This window comes from Lissotriton helveticus, chromosome 3_1, assembly GCF_964261635.1.
Source record: "Lissotriton helveticus chromosome 3_1, aLisHel1.1, whole genome shotgun sequence".
NCBI classification, from domain to species: domain Eukaryota; kingdom Metazoa; phylum Chordata; class Amphibia; order Caudata; family Salamandridae; genus Lissotriton; species Lissotriton helveticus.
This window is the reverse complement of record NC_136061.1, coordinates 572,955,763-572,977,360: the sequence shown is the minus strand read 5'-3', so window position 1 is coordinate 572,977,360 and position 21,598 is coordinate 572,955,763. Positions and strand designations below refer to the sequence as shown.

At 43.7% G+C, this 21,598-nt stretch overlaps 1 protein-coding gene across 3 annotated transcripts in view; it reads right to left on the bottom strand.

Annotated features, from left to right (window-relative positions):
• Positions 1-21,598, bottom strand: part of LOC144822711 (ras-related protein Rab-5B-like) — a 306,529-nt gene that overhangs the window by 72,607 nt on the left and 212,324 nt on the right. For all 3 annotated transcript variants that reach the window (XM_078680519.1, XM_078680518.1, XM_078680520.1), the window contains one exon: positions 17,742-17,864. In XM_078680519.1, the coding sequence (XP_078536645.1) occupies positions 17,742-17,864 (123 nt within the window). The remainder of the gene's footprint in view (positions 1-17,741; positions 17,865-21,598) is intronic.

The following is a 21,598-nucleotide window of genomic DNA, read 5'->3' as shown; positions in this document are numbered from 1 at the left end:
AAGAAGGAGCGATCGAATAAAAAGACAAAACAAAAAGTACAAGTCTCCTGAATGGACGCTCGTTTTGGAAGAATTTGAAGATCTTGATATAACTGACGAAAGCGACGGAGACCCGGTCGCTGAGTACTCTGCCGAAGAAGAAGACGAGCCACCGTGAAATTGCACAAAGTAAGCTACTCGTGCAGAGACACAAAGAGGGGTCGAGAAACTTCTTCTGAGCCAAAATGTCTGATTCAAACGTGAGTGGTAGACCTAGTCGCAGTTGTTGCAAAACATGCTGCAAGGTATGTGTATGTAGTATAATCATAGTGATATTAGTTTGGATAGGACTGACAGTTTTCATTCCTTTTGCGGTGAGCAAAAATACTAATATTGACCCTACTGAGATTGTAAATACTGACAATGAAGAGCTGACAACACAGAGTGTAGCAAGACATGAGAGAGCACTCAAACAAACAAAACGAGACCTAGAAGCATCAGATGAGGGAGGACTACATTATCATGGAGTTAAGAATAAGACACATTTAAATGTTTTCGCAAACTTGTTAATACACTATGTAGAGACTATGGAAATTGAGGATTGCTATGTCTGCATGAAGCTACCTACCTCTGTGGCTGAAGGCGTGACATACCATCACCTGCCCTTGACATACGGAATATCCTGTAGCATTTTAGCAAGCTTATTTTACAAAAGAGGACCATTACAGTACTATTACTCTAACAATGACGTGATCTTTTCTGAACTTCCTATACGTGGGAACCTGAATCCTGTACATACCAAAAGTGACGTTACTCGCTATATGGGCGAATACTTCCTGACTATAGGTAATATAGACATAGGTGACGCACACAGAGATAACTTGACCTGCTCTTTGCGTGAGCAGGAAAAGATGTTCCTGAACATGGCAGAGAAGAGGAGAATTAAAATACAAAGAAAGGCAGATGACAAAAGACAGAAAAGGCCAAAATGGGCTGAGGACATGGAAGGCACCTCAAATGGTGGGGCGGGACCTGCTCTGTTGCTGGATTTTGAAAGGAAAGGAAAGCTATGTCTTCACCGCGAGAAGACTAGCTACTATAATAACATTTTCATTGGTTCCAGTGAATGTGAACATAATTACAAGGTAATTGGAGGATGGGGTTTCAAAAATGGGTCAGAGCCTGTGTTTCCTGGAATTTATTATATATGTGGAGACAAGGCTTATTTCAAATTGCCGGATCACTGGTATGGAAGCTGCTATTTTGGCATTGTCTTCCCGAAAATATACCACGTGAATGAAGTTGCTGGAAGCAGTGAAAATACTAATGGCTTAGTGCGTAGTAAAAGAGAAAGCGTAGGTGAAATAATGGGTAGTATTTTCAGTGCACTGATACCTGGAGTGGGAGTGGTTCTGAACACTCACAGAATTTGCAAATTGTCCACTATAGTGGATGTGTTGTCTACGGACACAGCTCATGGATTTCTTCTGGTCAATACCGAAAGGGTTGCGATCAGATCAATGGTTTTGCAGAACAGACTTGCTCTTGACACCTTATTAGCAAAAGAGGGCGGAGTCTGCCGGATGTTGAAGGCGCAACATTGTTGCACTTACATTCCGGACAAAAGCGTACAGCTCAAAAGATATGTGAAAAACATTACTAATTTGGAAAAGGAACTCAAACAACTCGAGGTTGACAGTGCCTGGAAGAGACTGGTTGATGGTCTCTCAAATGTAGGTCATTGGCTTGCTAGCTTAGGTAAAAGCTTATTGTTTAAGGTACTGATGCCAATTGGAATTATAGGTCTTATCCTATTTTTCATATTTGTCTGTTGCAAATGCCGTAAGCACACCAGAAAGCATCAAGTGAATGCCAGAGGAGTGAAACGGAGTGTGGATGAGCTTGAGTTAGAGGAAATGAATAATCAGATATACAAAAAGGTGAAAAATTCTCACCCTACCAAAAATGAAAAAGAGAAGCTGAATCGCTTGCTGGAAGAGATAGAGTTGTATAAAGTGTGAGAAGTTGGCATCTGGTTCCATTATTTTTGTGATGATAGTAAATATCATCAAAGAGGGGATTGATAGAGCAAGCTTCGCATCGCGACTTGCTCGAGTCATGAACCTCGCCCCTGTGTAATCAATTAATAAATTTGTACGTCTTACTAATCTTTTATTTTTATATTCGAACGAAGTAGATGAAGCTTGCATATGTGGTTTCTAATACAACTAATCCATGTCTCTAAAACATGGCCGCCGCTTGGAAAATTGCTTCTGCGCATGCGTCAGTCACACTCACGTGACCTGACGTAGTTATAAGTTTGGTGGGAAAGGGTGCGCATGCGTAATACACAGCTTTCGTGAATAACGTGGTGATGCTCTTGTGAACGTGTATATGTTGCTAATATTTAAACTGCATAGTACATTTTTATAATGATAAGGTTAAAGTACAAAACCATGATGTGTTTTTCATGCATTCACTTCTATGTTTTAATTTGTTTTCGCTTACTTTTCATGTATCCTCGACTCGGAGGGGTGCTGGGGCTGGGGAGTCCATCTTGGAGGGTATTTCTGCGCAGAATCACTAGAGGCTGCCACGACATTGAACTCAGGCCAAAGAAGGTTGATGCCAGAGCCACCCTGGGAAAGTGCACCTTCACCCAGCAAAAGCATCATGATTATGTTCTATTGTATCGAAATGTATTCTTTCCATTGTATTCTCTGCGACTTCTCGTGGGAACCCCAATCTCGCTAGGCGGTACCCAGAGATGCAAAGTAGGCCTCCAAATAGTCTGTTCTGATTGGTGTGATACCCAAATCCTACCTTAGGACCAATCCAAATTGAGGGATTCTGACACTTTGCAACATTGGGGGGTGGTACACCGTCCCAAAACAGTATATCTACCCTGGGTTCACCTAGGGAAATTGTCCGACTTGTCTGGTTTAGCTGACCTGTCACTGACCCAACGCATTCAATAGGTGACTGAAGATACAGAGCGCTGCGGAGCACTCTGTCCGAATTTGACCATAGACTAAGGTTTTACTAAACCTTAAAGTGCTGGCGGAGCACTTTGCTGGGAGTTCGCTGACCCAATCGGGGTCTTGATCGATAGCTGCAGAGAGGGTGGAGCGCAGGCGTTGCTTCCGAACTGCGGGTGCCGGTCCTGTCCTGAGGGTCCTGTCCTGATCCTAATCTGGTCTTCCTGTCCTGTGTGTCCATTCTGCACCTGCTGTCCATTGAGGGGTATCCTTCCTTGAGGGTTTCCTGTCCTTAACTGACCCGTGGCCAGGGTTTGGTTTCCACACCAGTCTAGGTAAATATCACTCTGAAACTCTGAATCTTGCACCTTTCTGAATTTCTGTCTTTTGCTTCAATAAAGACATACCTTGGCACATGTTTATTTTCCATGTTTTCCGCAACCATTGAATCATAAAGTCATTTGCTTTGGTTTCATAACGTGTTCTTATGTTACCCTACCTGTTAGAAATTATATTTTGCATTGCAGTTTGTCATTTCCTGATATGGTCTAGAACATCCTTACTTAAACTGTCCAAAGAATTTTTGCCTTAAAGCATAGCGTGTCTCTCTTCGTAGACTCAACTATAGTTATATAAATGTCCCGAACTCCTGTCTCATTTTTCCCTGAGATAATTCTAGAATACTAGTCCTAATCAAAGCCTATCCCATCTTTAGTGATCTTAAACGTTCTAATTCCTGATCCTTCGTTTTGAATGTGTCCTGGTTCCCTTAGTTTATAAATGGTTGCACTGACTTATTTGCTATTTAGCTATATACTTTCTGTTATTTGGATTATTGATTGCTTAATTACTGTGAATTTGATATTCTCTGAATTTTACTAAATTAGATAAAGACTTTAAACCTTCCAGTTGTCCGTGGTCATTTTACAAAGAGTATTGAATGTTATTTGTTGGGTTTGTATTTTGCTGCCTTTCACTTTTACAGCTAGCTCCCTGATCCATTGTGGTCATAGGTACCCGCGTCGATGGATGGTAAGTCGGGTACTCTGAAGAATAACGAAAGGAACTCACAAATTATTGATAGTAGACCGTGAGGTCATCCGATCAATGTATATGGTGATTTGAAATATATGGGCCCGAAGACCGGAAGTGGCGAAATTATTGGTCGGGTGACCCGCGCGCTCTATCACTACTATAAATAATGCTCCTGAATTTAGCAAGTTCTCCCCAGTCACAAAGCCCTGCAGGAAGCTGTGTTGTGCCGCCCTCGCGTGCATATTTTTACTTTCATAGCACTATATGATTTTGTTCTCCATCGCAAGCCTGTGATATAAAACGTGCAATACTGAATAGTATGTACACATTTGTGTATATAGCGCTTGTTCCCGAAAATCCGTGCAGAACCGTTTGAGGCGAAGAGGCCCAAAAGTCTGCTTTTAACAGCTTAGAAAACCTGGGAATTTCCCACTGGGCACTCAAATATCAATATTGTAAAAAAAAATTATATTTCGTTTCACTGTTCCAGTCAGGAACCACCGCTTTCAGTGTAGTGGGTGCCGTGACCACGAAGATGGCCTCGTGTATATACTCAAACACCTTTAAAGAAACATCACGTCGGGCTCTGTTGCTGATTTCTTGCAACATCAACAAAAATAAATGCAGTTGTATTAGAAGTATTTAATTTGGTTTTGACGACGCCATGCGGCCTATCAGATGCATTGTGTGGTACATACACATCTGCGTAACTTTTAAACTTCTGAGACTTAAAACGGACTCCTAGAGCTTAAAAATCGCCTGCGTGATACCACAATTCAAAAAGAAACAAAGCTTAAAAAAACACACACACATACAAAGAAAGACAACGCCCAATTTAGCTTGAATTTCACAAAGGAAGGGCGAGGGTCTATTGCGTCTGTGAAATAATAACCATATGGGAGTGAGATGCATGTTAGCCATACTGCAATAAATCATGCATATGTGCATTGATGCAGCATAAGAGAATCGATTACTCTTAAAAGAAACAAAGTCATTGTTGATAAGGTGCACAAGTTAATACAGTGTCTGTCGAATTTAGGGAAAGTTCCCAAAGAAATCAGAGAACAGATTAAAACATTAACTTGATTGTGGATTAGTTTCTTTTCTCGAATCATTGGTGCACATGCATAGAGACAGCTAAAATACAACACCCATGATTAAAACGTTTTATTAACGAGCTGGAACATAAATGCTATTTTATATGAAATGGAAAAGCAACTGTCACCTCTGTGACACGACAAAAATCAAATAGCCTTGAAATTAATTATTGACAGTTGCTCCTGGTTTGATAAGCATATTTGAAATACAGCCATGTCTAGTGGAGAAGTGTGGCTCAGGGGTTAGAGGCGGCAGACCCAGAAGCTGAGATCGGTCCTGGACCAGGGTTCAATTCCCCGCCTCGCCGGGTCTTGGGCTCAAAAATTCCATGGACTCGATAATTCTCGTTCCGGTGCCTACTTGACTCATGGGTTCACACTCTGCGACTCTGGGCAATAGCTTGCTTAATCTCCACTACGGCCCCTCGCGGCGGGATGCCTGGCTTTCACCTTGTGGATACCCTGCTGGGGCTATCTCACAGGGGAATACCAGGACGGGTTCCCAAGGCAAGCGCCTTGATGCCTACGGGTGATACGTGCGCTATATAAATCGCAATACATTTACATTTACATTTACATGTCTTATTTTTATTTCAAAGTGCGAGTTAAAATGCGCCCACTGCCTGTTTGACAGAGCCCTGGAAGGGCGGGGGCAGAGGGCGGCCGCCGAGAGCTCTTCCAGCCTGCAGAGGGACCCAGGGGAGGTGAGGGCCGAGCGGGAGCTTCGCGTACGCTACAGACGTTGGGGAGCAAGAGGGTACCCCACATGGTTAATGTTGGTTCTACGTGGCATGCCCCGTCCGACCTGCAACTGGTGCCCCTTCCTTAGCTGCACTGGAAGTTGGTGCGACTGTGCTGGGCTCACACAGGCCCAGGGCAGCGCAGGGTGCAGCAGCGGGGAGAGAGTTCGAGGGGCGCGCGCGTGGCTCGGATATCGGGAAAGGAGCACAGTGCATTGCAAATTAAGCACAGCTGTGACATTCCCAGGAGATGGTGCATTTGAAATTGGAGGCGTGGAGGGGGTGCGACAAACCTCAGAGGTCATGCAAAATGGGGTACCCAAGAATTGGGGGCAATTTAGCATGACTGGAGCATGTAAATCGTAATGTAAGGAAAGCAGTCGAGAAGCTTGAAAAGTAGCTTAGAATACACATAGGGTGGTGGCGCTTATAAACTTTAGAAGGACCCTTTACGAAGGAAATGGAAGCGAGTGATCCAAGTTTTGTGCACGTTGGGGCCAATTGAACATCAGCGGGGGCCCACTGCAGGTTGAGGACGTGGTGGGGTACACGGGCTCGGGGCAATTCTATGGAACAAGGGCACTCAGCAGACAAAATCAGAGGTGACGTTGCGTTTGGCGAACGCCAAGAGCACGAAGGACGAGCATAAAATGTGCCCCCAACCCATCAAAACAAGATTTCTCCGTGGAGCCGGCGGTGGGGGGGGAGTGGGGAGGGAGTGAAAGCGCAAAATGCGCGCGTGCATATCTCCTGTCCTGCGTTCGCAAGTAGACAGGGAGGGAGGTGGAGAGAGGGAGCGAGCTGAGCCCTATGCACGTGAACATCTTCTGTTCACCTGCGCGTCCACATTTACAGTCCCTCTCTTGCGCGTGCCCATCTCTTGTCTCGCATGAGAGGCAAGTAACTAACAATACTTCTCACTGGTGGCAGCGCTTCGCGTTGCGTTAGCCAGGCGAGACCTAAAAAGTTACATACCTTCAGTAATGCTCTTTCTGGTGGAAACAATGTCTACATGTAGATCCCTCACCTTTTGAGTATCCCACACTGGCCAGGGCGACCGGCTTCACCCTGGTGCCACATGCTACGCCACATGACGCACCATAGCGACACAATGCGTCCCTGTCAGTGTGATGACGTCAGTTACCATTCATTCTTTTTAAGGTGCCTTCGACGCAACCGGATCACACAAACGTTTGTAAAGTAGGTGCAATCTTCTGTAGTATGTTGAAGGCACATCAAGAGAACATGTAGTATAACCAGCCATGCAAAAGGAAGGAGGGTAAGTCGGTTAAGAATTTCCAGGCAGATATAGTATCCACTAGACAGAGCCTTACTGAAGGCAAGTATATTTTCCTTTGATGTTTACTTCCACCTGAATAGATTCCCCAAGCAGTTCCCCCACCTGTAGGTGGGTACATGATCAGTTATACCAAGAAATCTGAGCAAGAAAAGTGTCCTTCTCTCCTCATTTCAGAGCCCAATAATAATTGTTTGCAAAGGTGTGGAGAGACGCCCAGATTGCTGCTTTCCATATGTCTGCAACTGGCACACCTCTCGTCAGCGCAGAAGTAGAGGACTTGGCTCTGGTGGAGTGGGCACGAACATCTTCTGGTGACTCCTTTGTGTGCCATTGCAAATCTTGGTGCACAAAATTATCCATCTTGACAATGTCCTCTTATGCACTTATTCCTTGCCCATCATCTTTCCAAAGTATCGGACGAATAGCTGGTCATCTACTCTGAATTCACAGGTCTGTACATGTAGAAGCTGACCACTCTCTTTGGGTCAAGACAGTGACATTTTTCTTCCTCCTTTGTTGGATGTGGAGGGAGATGGAATGTTGTATTGGTAACGGGCTGGGCTAAGTGGAAAGAGGTAACCACATTTTGTCAGGAAGACCACCCTGGTTCCCAGTACCAGCTAGTCTGCGAAAAGATGAATAGAGATTTCACAGATCCGGCTTGCACTTCACTAACATTCTGGCTAATGTAATAGCTATCAGAAAGACCTTCTTTAACCGGTAGTTGCCTTAAAGGAAGGGCAACTATGCAACCGTGCAAACAGGGAACATGTGTGAGAATAAGGTTGTTGTCAGATTGGGACTTAATAAGTGGAGTAGGGGGAAACGTTTAGTGAGCCTGTTTAAACATTTGAAAACAGGGTGACTTAAAGAGGTACGGCTGATCAGGCAAAAATAGAAAGACTGACAAAACTGATCTATAACCTTTAAAACTGCCCCACAGCTCAGCTGTCAGGCCAGCAAGACAGCAAAATGTAAAAATGTCAAATGAACAGGCCTGAAGAGGTTCTATGGACTTATCAGAACACCATGTGACAAATGTGTTCCATCTGCCTGATGAGTCTAATTAGGTAGCTTGTCTTTGTGAACATAATATAAAATCCACCACCTAAGGAGGCAGGGAAAAATAACTAAGGTTGCCCCATGCATGCAAATGAAGGCATTAGAGGCATGGTTAAAACCTGTCCCTGAGACTGTGAGAGGAGATCTAACCTGTGAGGCAGAAGGAGCGGAGGGCACAGGGAGAGGTGAATGCGATCTGCATACCACCCCCTCCATGGCTAGTCCAGGGCAATTAGAATTACTTGGGCCCAGTGGGAGACAAATTTCCCTCAAAATGCAAAAAATCAAGAGTTTAGTAAGAAATGCATGGAAAAGTGAAAAATTCCATCTCAAACAAAATGCGTCTCCCAGTGTTTCCTGCATTTGATACTAGAAGGCACAGCATTTTGGGCACTGATAGTTCCAGTGAATGGCAAAGAGGTCTAACTGAGGAGTCCACCACAGCTAAAAACTGTCGTGGACTACCTCCGGATGAAGTCGCTACTCATGGTTGACAAGATGACACCAGCTGAGAATGTCTATTCATTTGCTACTAAGCAGATCTGATGGACCGGAGCTCAGGATCAGAGCCGAAGAGCTTCTCAGGAGAGAGGATGCAACTCCCCTCCAAGTGTGGTGATGAACCATATCGCAGACATGTGTGTTAAGATCCAGACTGACTGACCACGAATGAAAGAAAGGAAGTCCTGGAGTGGCAAACGTATTGCCCACATTTCTAACAGACTGATGTGCCTCATTCTGGAGGCCAAAGGCCTCTGATCTCCAGTTCCTCCAGATGGGTAACCCACCCTAGGGTGGAGGCATCCTTGATCAGTGTTTTTAATGGAGGGAGAGGATGAAACAGCCTTCCTTGTGTAAGGTTGCTGTCTACACTTTATCAATGTAGATCTACAGCTCTCAGAGCTTTTGATATAGCTTTGGAGATCTCCTGTGAGATTTATTTATTTATTTAAAAGTTTTGTAGAGCGCGTAGTAACCCTAGAGCATCCCAGCGCTGGAACCTGAGTTCGGGAGGGGACAGTAGCGGAAGGGAGGAAGGGTTTAGGGGAAGAGAAGAGTTTTCAGTGCCTTCCTAAAATGAAGGAGGTTAGGTTCGGTTCTCAGTCTCCGGGGGAGACTGTTCCACAGTTTGGCAGTGTGTACCGAAAAGCGACGTCCTCCAGACCGAGACCGAGATAACACCTTCAACATCAAATTTACCATGACATATCACAAAGAACACATCAACCTCCTCGACATTAAGTTCTATGTAAAGGATGGTAAGATTAATAGCACTTTATATAGAAAGGAAACATCGTGCAACTCAGTACTGCACGCAGATAGTGCTCACCCACCCTCGATAAAGAAAAACATTCCGTACGGCGAGATGGTAAGAATCCGACGGAACTGTAGCGAAGAAGAGAACTTTGATGCTAACATAGAAGACACTGTCAGTAGGTTTGCCAAGAGGGGATACAATGGAGGTGTACTCAAAAGAGCCCAACAGAGAATCAAAAATGTCACTAGGAATGATACTCTAAGAGAAAAAGCCATTGATAAAACCAACCATTCGAAAGTACGATTCGTGACTCAATACACCACACGTAGCGGTGCGGTGTTCAATGTTCTACGTAAACATTGGCACCTTTTACAGGATATCTCAGGCCTTAAAGAGCACATTGAAAATAGGCCAACCGTGACATATAGAAGAGGGGTTTCATTGAGGAACACACTATGCCCAAGTTATATAACCACTTCTAAATGCATTCCAAATTGGTTCCCAGAGAGACCAGAATGTTTTTTTACATGTGGGAACTGCAATATATGCCCCATGGGTAAAAACAAGATTTCTAGCTTCTGTTACAACTCAAGCAGGGAGTATAGAATCGACTCTTTCATAAATTGCAATACGACACATGTGGTTTATATACTTGGATGCAGGTGTAACATCATTTATGTAGGCAGCACAGTGCGCCCCCTCAAATTGAGAATCCAAGAACATGGACGTGCGATTAGAACTAGAGATATTAGATATCCCATCACGAATCATTATGTGGCCGAACATGCCGGGGATCTTGACTTTTGGTTCCATGCTATAGAGCACATCCCGACCCCAAAAAGAGGCAAAGTGGATTTGTCGTCTGAGGGCCATCAGCCTCGGGCTAAATACTGATGATGAGATGCATCACTTCCTGTAGGGCATACGATCTACACCTATATCCCATTGGGCTCAATGGGTATACTATGAAATCCTGTAATTGAAACAAAGTAATTGAATAAATTACTTATATGTTGATTTTGATTGATTTTTGCATGACATGCCATGATACTATGAAAGAATGACTTAAGTGAACAAATATTCTGTGAATTGGCATTCAGCAAAAGTAATTGGGTTTTGTATTGTATATACTTTATATATGTCACACTGTCCTTTCTTTGTTTTTACTTAAGCTTTTTTCCATGTTTGTCCGATTTTAACCTCTCTTTGACTAAACGTAGTATTGAATTAGGTCAATGCTAGCTTGGATAAGGGCACTCATAAGATTGCCATATATGTCATATTGAACCTGACCATTCCAAGATGCCGCCCCAACTACAATTTGGTTAGTCCATCTTCATAATTGTGACCTAGCAATGAGAGATGTTTATGAAATTATTCTTCGTTATAGCGGCAGAGCCCACACATAAAATATAGGTGTCTCGCCAGTCTATGGAGAAAGATAAAACAAAATATACATGCCTCATACATCCGGTTGAATTAACTGGGGACACCAGCCCTCGCGAACATATACCCTCGTTCAGTTGCGGCTTTATGAGGCAGAACATTTGGATCAACATCGGGAATATTCCCATAGACTTATATAACGTTTCAAACAGCCCGTTTGGTAAAATATACCGACAGGGTGCAACTATTAATATACGGTGCACACTACAAGATGGCGCCGACACAAAAGCGGCAGAATGGACGAGCCATTTCCGCTAAGACGTAACATACAGGAAATTGGAATCGTGGCGGGGTTAGCTAGGGTATTTAAACTGGGAAGCTATGATGGCTCGGTTTGCGACTTTCTTTCCACCTGGGATACGACGAACTATTTGGTAAGTGAAAAAGAGGGTGCCTATCTCTCGTCACGTTTGTTCGTCAGAAATGCGTATTTGATTTAGATTTCCCGGGCATATCATGCGGACTCTTGATGGACAAGTGTACTTGATTATTATATTATATATTTGCTCATCAATGAAGTCCCGTCCGACTTTATGTTTTTTCTCGATATGGGACTAGATGGGAAAATGGATAGGTTAACATCTGTATGCTGGTTGTGCTACATGATATCTTGTTTCAAATATGGTAGATATTATGGATGGCCCAATTTTTAAATGCATTGACTTCTATGGTAGCTCAGAGCCTCCTGTTACATTGTACCTTGAGATAATGAGACTGTGAGATGAACTCGATAATCACTGGTATCTAATTGGTTTGTTTTGTTGTTTTTCTTTCGTTTGTTGACTTTTATTTTTTTATTGGCTCTTGGACTATGTATTAGAAAGGGCGGCCAAGACCTATGGCGGGACCCTCCTCAAGTTATCAAGCTTTTGGGATTCAACCAGTTATTCCACTATAGAGAGGTAAGACTTTCTCCATGTTTACCGCATAAAGTGGACATGTAGATATTGAACCTCGACAGAGTATTCTCACAATGGACCTATAATATGTATAAACTATGGTCATTTTGAATGGCTGTATTTTAAGGAATTACTTTACATAGTATCTCTATTATAATTAGTTTGTCTTGTTCACAGAACAGAAACACCTTGGATCACTAATTGAGTGACTGGCTGTATCATGATCCATATTTGGAAATAGCTCTCTGCGAAACAAATTGTAAAAATATTAGAAGGAGCTTGACACAGCGGATTTATTTTTCTCACTTCAATAGGTGAGAAATTGTTTCTGGTTTTTCCTCATCTTATTTCTTTTTCCCTTTTCTCTTTTTCACAATTTACGTGTCTTGATGGTTGGAAACTGGAGATTAATGCAATAAGATAATACTTGATGAATCAATGGACAATCTATGTAGGCGGTCCCAAAATTATGCTTAAAATTGCTGAAACTTGAAATCTATCTATGTGTAGAATCTATGTCCCCACGTACTTGTGAGACGATATATAGTTATATATTATTTGGGAAGTTATAAAAATTTATTGGAATATGTTCTGCCTCGGACTATGTTTCCTGGGGTTTCCCTTCCAAACCAAGAACCAGTGTAGCATGATGTGACTGAAGCATACAAACACATTTGTTTTTAATGTGGTGTTTTGTAAGTTGGTGTTTTTGTATTTATATTGTATGTTTCTTATGCTGTGTATTGATTGCACATTTTTAATTGTTTCAGCCCTGACGAAGTTCAATGTGAACGAAACGCGTTGGCTGAGGAGTCTGTTTTTATGAGAATTAATTAAATAAAAGAATTTTGGAAATACGTTTTGGAGCTTTCGAGTACTCCTTTTGATGCACCGTCCCTACTTTCATGAACTTTGGAGATCTCCTGTGAGTTGGGCCCACTGCCTAAGGAGGCACCACAGGAGGGCCCTCAACAGCCAGCGTACACAAGTGACCAACAGAATGCAGGAGGGTAGCAGACTGAACAGGTGTAAGACCTTCAGGACTGGAAGGATCGATTGACTCTGAAACATCAGAATCATAGCCTGAAAATCATGAACCTCCCCCCAGAGAGAAGGAAAGGTTCAACTCGATATGTTGTCTAGTACTGCCCCATGAACAGGATGTGCTGAGGGGGTACCAGGTGAGATTTGGGCTTGTTGAGCAAAAGCCCATGTTGAACAACAGCATGCCTGTCACCTGCAAGTGGTGCGGCACCATACTTGGAGAGCTGGTTTTGATGAGCCAGTAGGCCAGGTAAAGGAACACTGGAGATTTCTGCCTGTCAGAGATGAAAGAAAACCACCACCATCAACTTTGCCAAGACTAGGGTTGGGGGAGGGGTGGAAGTGATGCCAAATGGAAGGACCACAAACTGGTAGTGGTTGGACCGGACTGTGAACCAAATAAACTTCCTGTGTGACTGCAGGATCAGGATGTGGAATTAGGCATCCTGCAGGTTGGCAGACATCATTCAGTCTTCTCTTTCCAGTGCAAGCAGGAACAGCATTTTGAACTTATTGTTTTTGAAAAAACAGTTCAGAATTCTGAGGTCCAGGATCAGGTAGTGGACAATATCATTTTTGGGGACCAGGAAGTACCGAAGGAAGCACCCCTGACCCTGTTCATGCCGCATTTCTTGTATAAGGTTGCGGTCCACACAACGTAGATCTGGTGACAATCGTGAATATATTAACTAGGCTTGAAGACATAGGGGATGGATGTCCCGAGCAGGGGCGGATTGTCCATTAGGGCTGTGCCTCTCTGATATTCCTTCCTGTTCGTGTGCAAATATTAAATACATCGATTTATTTAGAGATAAGAATATATATCTAAACTAATCGATGTATTTTAGTCTGGGCTGCCTGTCCCAGGCTGCCAGCCCCGCCTCGCTTTGAAGCAAGAGACGGAAGCCAGGCGGTAAATTAACGTTCTTAACTGTCACGCACGATGCAGGGCGTGCTCTTCTGAAGCCCTTTATAATTAATCTTTGCCATTGTACTCTATGGCAATAGTCTCTATAGGACAGGGACTCTGTTAGCGTCATGGTTTAGGGTATTTAAGTCTCCCTCTGTGCGTGAGAGCAGAGCAGCCGTCCGTCTCCATCATTCAGATGCATAGATCCCACCCCTTTGCATTCATCATACGTCACACGTCGGCATGAATGCAAGCACGTGTGTTTTGGTGCCATGTCGTCAGAAATGGTCAGTGGACGGACCCGCTCGCATCACCAGGAGACACGGACCCATTGGCAGCCAGTATCTGGTGAGATTTACTATGGCATTGTTTGTATTTCATCAGCTGAACCGCAGTGTGTACTTCTACAGGTAAGAGCTCCCGCAGCTTTAAATACTGTATGTCAATTAAAGTACTGACTAATCAAGATAATGCTGATTTAAATCTATTTACATGATGCGACAGGCTAATCCCAGTTAATAACTCACAATTGGAGATTTCAGGGAGTTTTTTCTGATTTTGCACGCTTGGCTCAGTCCCTTCGAACCGGAGACTGGCAGAGGCCTTCTCTGGGACACATCTCGAACTTTTCGCTATTCCAAACATTCATAACTTGTAGTTGAAAAACAAATATTCTGGCAGTTAACCTGCGCGAAGCAAAGTTCTCACACAAAAAGAGCAGCCCTGCAGACACACCCAGCCTTGTTATTTGAGGTCCGAGTCCCACTCAGGAGAACATTACATTATTGGAACTTTGTTCCTTAACCCCTCCCCTGCTGGTGACGGAACGACTCCGTCATCAGCTGCAGTCGCGCTGTGCTGATGACGGAGCGGTTCCGTCACGGCCCGCTCGGCGCACCTGCGCGGCGCGAATTCCGCGCCTGCGCTGGACGTTCCTTTGAGCAGGCGGGGCCCTGACGGAACCGTTCCGTCATGAGCACAGCTCAACCGTGGCTGGTGACGGAGCGGTTCCGTCACCAGCATGCGGCCGCCGTGCAGCCGCCCCGCCCCTTTAGCACTGCGGCGGAATAGCCGCCGCAGTGAAGGGGTAAAAGAATGTGCGTTTCTGAACTCGGAGCATGCGAAAGACCAGCACAGAGAGTAAAAAACAGGCGGACTACTCTGGGACAACTGACCAGACCCAATCTGCATGTTTCACACACTTATCACAGGGACAGTGAATATTAAAAACGAAACCATTTCACACATTAATGCTACTATTTTAGTTTTAACTGGTAAAATGATGTGCTCTGATGGATGTATTATCAACACAGTCACTGACTTGGTGACCGAACCCCATGGTTCTTTGCTGTCGGTGGCTATGTGAAGTGTCTGCAGCTGTCAAACCTCGGATATGGGACCAGTGAGAATGTGTTCTTTGCCTAGAAAAGTAACCTGCCATATGGCATGTGTGTGTTTTAATGTTGCTGGCACAAGAATGGCGTGTATCCTCTCTGTGAAAGACCATGGAGTGCTATGAGCAAGAGCATAGTTCTGTCTTAATGAAAGAATAAATCAAGCATTTTATTCTGCATTGATAAGGTTTCTGGGACACTATTGACACACACCTGCAAATAGTGTTACAATGGTCACAGGTGGAGTCGGTAATGAGGTACATAAGGCAAGCATAGAGTGGATAGTGATGTAAGAGAGGAAAAAGTGCAGTAGACGGTGTGTGAAGATACGCATAGAGTGGACGGACATTGGTGTGTGAAGATAAGCATAGAGTGGACATTGGTGGGTGAAGATAAGCATAGAGTGGACATTGATGCACAAGAGCAAAGTGTGCAGTGAGCATTGAATTTCGTAAAGAAAGCACAACGTGGACATTGATGTAGAAGAGAAAAGTGTACAGTGGACTTCGAAGTACATAAGACCGGCATAGAGTAGACATTGATTTACAAGAGGGAAGTGTACATTGGAGTTTGAAGTACATAAGACAAGCAAACAGTGGACATTGATTTACAAAAGGAAAGTGTACAGTGGAGTTTGAAGTACATAAGACAAGCATAGAGCAGACATTGATTTCCAAAGGAAAGTGTACAGTGACGTATATTGCAGCACACAAGCCATTAAAATATCTCAGTGGACTGTGTCCATTTAACAGTTCCAATGCGTACCATAGTCGCTGCACATTCATATCTCCACAGGTTATCACAGCCTTTTATCCTTCTGAGATCGATAAAATGAGAAGCTCAAAGTTGGTTAATAGTTTCAAAGTCTGTTATGAAGTTCTCTAGTTATACTGAATAAGCAGCTAACTATGCCAAAATCCTAAGAAATCTCTTAATTGATGTCATAAGTACACTTTCAAAATTGCTTTATTAACTTTCTAGCTTTCTCAAATTTGCTTGAATATGCACCATTTGCCAACTCGTCTTTCAATTTTCCCTATGATGGTCAAGCTTGCTCGCTCGCCACAAGGCACTGAGTCCGAACTTTTACGCCTCACCACTTTCAAATGTCACCAGCCGCCACTGGTCCCGAGCCTCTTGCCACTGGTCCCGAGCCTCTTGCCACTGAATCTGCTGTTTCCAGGCCAGACTATCAACTGCGACAGCTTGACCATCTCCAAACAGTTCTGTGACGTGTGTTTGCAGGTTATCTAAAAGAAAGGGGATGCCTGCCAGTGTGGAATCTAACAGAGCATGCACATTTCTGCCAAGAAGGCAGGTGGCATTAATCTATATTCATTGCCGAAAACATTTTCTTGGCAAACTGTTCTAGCTTCTTTGATTCCTGGTCAGCTGGTGTAGAGAGAAAAGAGCCCAGTGCCAGTTTAGTGGAACAAAAAGCCTGCAATAGTAGGCTCTCAGGGGATGGGTGAGCTGATGAGAAGCTGGAATCTCCTGGAGCTGGATTATATCACCCGGCATTCAGCCTTGAGGCAGCATCAGAAGTTGTTGGTTTCTCCCACATGGCTAGCACAGACTTTGTCGGAGCCTCATTAAATGGAAGTAAGGGTTCTGCTGTGTGGGTTATGGAGTTCAGGACCTCAGAGAGAATGCTGGATTTGACCTCCGTGGATGGGAGCAGCAGGTATAACATGTCTACAGGCCGCCCAATTACTGTGTGACAGATGGCCACGTCCAGCGCTTTTGGGTGCATCATGACGCACAGGCGTTGTTGTCATGGTCGTAGGCACCACAAGCCGATGTTGAGGGGTCGAGAAAAGGCATATGTCCATCACAGTCCCAACAATGCTTGAATCCTGACCACTTAGGCAGAGACACTTTGAAAGAAATCTGCACCTAACTGAGGTTTGTGAAGAAATATGGTTACCAGCGTCAACACTCATGAGGAGCTATGGAGAGCTCCGGAAGGTGGGGATGGCAAAGGAAAAGGGAAATGAAGTCATAACGATGATGGGGGTGTTTATGGCTCTAGTGACGTCACAAGGCGTCAGAGGTGGAGCCAGCGTCCCTTACTGGCATGGGAGTGCTATTGAAGAGTTTCCCGACCTGGACGGAAACCTTCGATATTCAAAAGGTGAGGAATCTGCAGTTAGATGTATCCATCAGAAATCTTTATATAAGGCTGTGCTCTACCTCATGCAATTTGCTCAAATTCCAAATGTTAGTTGTTCTCACCCTCCAGTCTCCCCCAGACAACACAGCACTCTGCCTCCTGCTCTGTCATCGGTTTTGCATTGTTCTGTAGTCCTCTTGTGCTATTTCCAGCAAAGGCATCTAACAACGAACAAAAGAGTGGTAGTCCCATTACTGTTGTCTGAAGACGGACCAGGAAGTTAACAGGCATGGATTCTGAACTCTGCTTGGCCAACAGTGAACATCCTGTACTACTACTGTGAACTCCAGGTCCCTGAGCTCTCAATCCAATGCCTTTCTTGAGCACCAGATCCAATGACTAAATCATCAAAAGTGAATCAATTTATGTTATATGTGACACAAATGAAGTAACTTCCACAGAGACACACAAAAACTGGTAACATACTTCATACTCCACCATTCTCTTCTCTGCCAGATCAATTTTATTTCCAGCAAGAGCAATCACGATGTTTGGGCTGGCTTGTCTTTGGAGTTCTTTCACCCAAGCCTTAGCTCTGTCAAAGGTCTCCTGCAGAAATAAACAAAAAGCAGAAATTATCTCTAAGGTAGTCCATCCAATGAAGTTCAGCAGGCTGTGACACCCTAGCTGTTGAGTACAGAGAAAAGGCATTTAATATGTGCACATGCATCTACTGAAATACAGCACATGACAGAAATAAAGGGGTTGTGAATGCTCACGACCCCCGCTCATAACCTGCATCGGACATTGTTGCTTATCACAAATAATACCATCAATTTCAATGGCTAGCATTATGGCTTGCAGGAGAACAATGTTTAGTGTTAGAAAGAACTATCCCAAAAGAAAGAACTACGGTCAGAAAATAATGCAACATGCCTTACATTACATACCTCACCAAACCAGAACCCAACAATGTTTAAAATCTGTGAAAATAACAAATAAAAAGAAGAACAGTAATCGCAGTATGTTAGCAATTGGGTTTATGGTTGGAAGATGTATGCACCCTGTCCAAGCAGGAAACACAATCCTACTCAGGGTAAGTCAGATACGCACCATAAATTAAACTGTGCCCACCCTCTGGCAGCTTGGCACAGAGCAGCCAGGCTTAACTTAAGAGGCAATATGTAAAGTATTTGTGCAACTTCAGACTGCAACACAGTGAAAACACCACAAAAAGTCTCCACACCAGTTTAGAAAAATAGAGAATATTTTTTATGAGTAAAACAACAACAAAACAACACAAATCCAATAGGTAGAAGTCAAGATAGGAATTTTTAAAGAACAAATGGTTTTGTAGTGGATAGAAACAAATAGAGCCAAACGGGATTATCTGGTCACACTTGACCGGGGCAAATCCAAACGTTCAGGTCGCCCACGATGGAGTGCAGGTCGGGCATAGGAACCAGTCTTGGTCCTGAACAGTACCTTGGATGCGTCGACGTCGAGGCGATGAGTGAAGCAAAGGAGGCGGTGAGTCGCTGTCGATTCTGTAGATGTAGGGGAGGTGTTGATTCCGAGCTACGCAAAGTTGAAGATGCATTGAGAGTCAAGATTCAATGAACATAGGGCGATGCGTAGTCATTGGACGGCAGGGTTGTGGGCGATGCAAGCAGCACAAAGCGATGCGTTGGCGCAGATGTCATAGATGTGCAGGAAACGGGGGACGATGTGTTGCGCAATCGTCGATGCGGTGTCCGCGGTGCATGCAACAGTGGAGATGCGTCTGTGTCAAGGAAAATGCACCAGTTCTGAAAGGCGCAACGTCGTCGATGCATGAACTTTGATTGAAGCACATGGTACTCACTTCCAAGGGCCTAGGACTAGATCTGCACCACTTGGCAGAGCTGGACTCACAGCAGATAGTTGCAAGCTGAAGAAAGAAGTCTTTAATATCTCTGAGACTCCAGAAAACAGGAGGCAAGCCAACAAGCTCTTGGAGATACTTTGGTTCTGGGATGTAGAGATGCAGGTCCAGTTCTTCTCACTCCCAGGCAAGAGGCAGCAGGCCAACACAGCAAAGCAGTTCAGCAAAGTGGCAGTCCCCCAGCAGTCCACCAGTCCTTCTTCCTAGAAGAATGTCCTCGGGTCGAGAAGTGTTTTGATTTGGTGGTGCCAGAGTTACAGTACTTATACACAGTTGGGCCTTTGAAGTAGGGGAGACTTCAAAGAGATGATCTGAAGTGCAGAAATTCCCTTTCTTCCCTGCCCTGACTCCAGACTCACTACTGGGGCATGTGCAACCCTTTCTGTGGGGACAGGAGACAGCCCTTTCAGGTATAAGTGTCAGCTCCGGACTCCCATTTTCTGTGGGGACGGGACACAGGCCTTTCAGTTATAAGTGTCAGCTCCTCACTCACATCCTTCTCAGGAGTACCCAATAGCATATAGATGGCCACTCAGTCACACCTACACTTACTTTGTATGTGGCTATCTAGCGGGAATGCAGTAAGCCAGCTGTCAACCATCCCAGGCGTGTATTCAGTATACAATAAGAAAAAGGCATCTTCCTAAAAGTAGCATTTTCAGAAATGGAGGTCTCATCTTTTCTCATTTGAGAGTTACACTTATAAAAGACAATAAGGCAATCCCAATTTTATCCTAGGGGGGAGATGGCCTTGCAGTAGTGAAAAACGAATTTAAAGAGTATGTCATTACCAGGACATGTAAAACTTAAAAGTGCATGTTCTACTTTTTAAACACATTGCACTCTGCCCATGGGCTGTCCTGGACCCTCCTGAAGGGGTGACCTATATGTAATAAAAAGGAAGATTTGACGCTGGCAATTAGATTAACTTGCCAGGTTGAAAATGACAGTTTAAAACTGCACACACAGGCTCTGCAGTGGCAGGCATGAGCCATGTTTAAAGAGCTACTTTACAATCAGTGCTACAGGCCCACTAGTAGCATTTAATTTAAAGACCCTGGGCACACGTAGTACACTTTACTAGGTCTAACACAATACTAAAAGGTATTTTATTGCGTGATTAGTAGGTTAATTGTACTCATTAACAGAGTGAACCAGGTTTGGCATATTATTTTGTACTTGTCACATCATGATTATGTAGAGATGAAAAGAGCAGAGCTTTCCCATGCAAAGGATTATTTGCTCCCAAATAGAGCACATTATTTCTCCACAATGTGCCTCAATAAACCCACCACACAGATTGATAAACTCTAGAAATAGAAAAAAAATGTTTTAGATTGTTGTGAACAGCAAATCCTTTTAGTCTGCTCCCAAGAGTAAACACAACAGAATACTGTCAGTTCACTTACCCAAATAATGGAGTGAAAAGAAGACCACCTGCTGAAAGTGATCACCTACAAGTTGGGTATATAGCCAGAAATCTCAAATGATCCTAAAGGTATGTAAACTGACAAAGGTCTAGTTCAACACAGCACTATGCCCCAAGACACAATGAGTTTAATTAATGGAACTGTGAGACTAAAACCTACAATCCAGTGCTTCGATATCATGACCATAAAGCCAGAACAGCAGCTGGTACCTCTGCTGTCAACTAGCTGTACTAATAGACCACTTGCCTGAGATACCACATAAGCTATAAAGTAAATAACTAAAGTTTCCCATTACAAAAATATGTCTCTCGTTAAATTCCAGTACTAAAGCATGAATCAAATAAATTAACAATAAGGGTACTTGGTAAATATATTGACTATTTGGCAAACAGAAATGTTAAATAATATAACCCCCCATCTCACCGTACACCTTGGAAAAATCAAATTCAATTTTAATATTTGGATATTCAAGGATGTGGCTGCTGCCATTTCTTATGAAACCAAATATGTTGTGGTCCCGCACTCCTTAGGTGTATGAATGTTCAAAATAGTACTCAAATTGTAACAAGTTCAGTGGTGCTGAATGTGTATACTCTCTCTGAGCATAGAGGTGCTTGACAATTATAGATGCGTGTTTCTTGACCACAAGATTCACAACACAATCGCACTCCGTTAGCACTGTTTCCTCAATGTAGTCAGTAAAGTTCATTCAAATATTGTTCATGAATAAAGTTGCATTTATTTCTTTTTCTTGCTTGTTATTTCAATCATAACATTCCTTTATAGGTTTAAATCTCACATTTTTTTATGCCCGATGCATTTCGAGCTGCGCTCTTCCTCAGGGGACTTCTCTTAGTCCTCCTCCAGAGTAAGCGTACTTCCTATATGCATGTCCGATTGTCACACGTGTATCCGCTCTGTGCGGACCTCTCTCTTCCTCGAACTCCTTTTCGTATTCTGGCGTGTGGCGTTCTTTCTCAACTGAGATT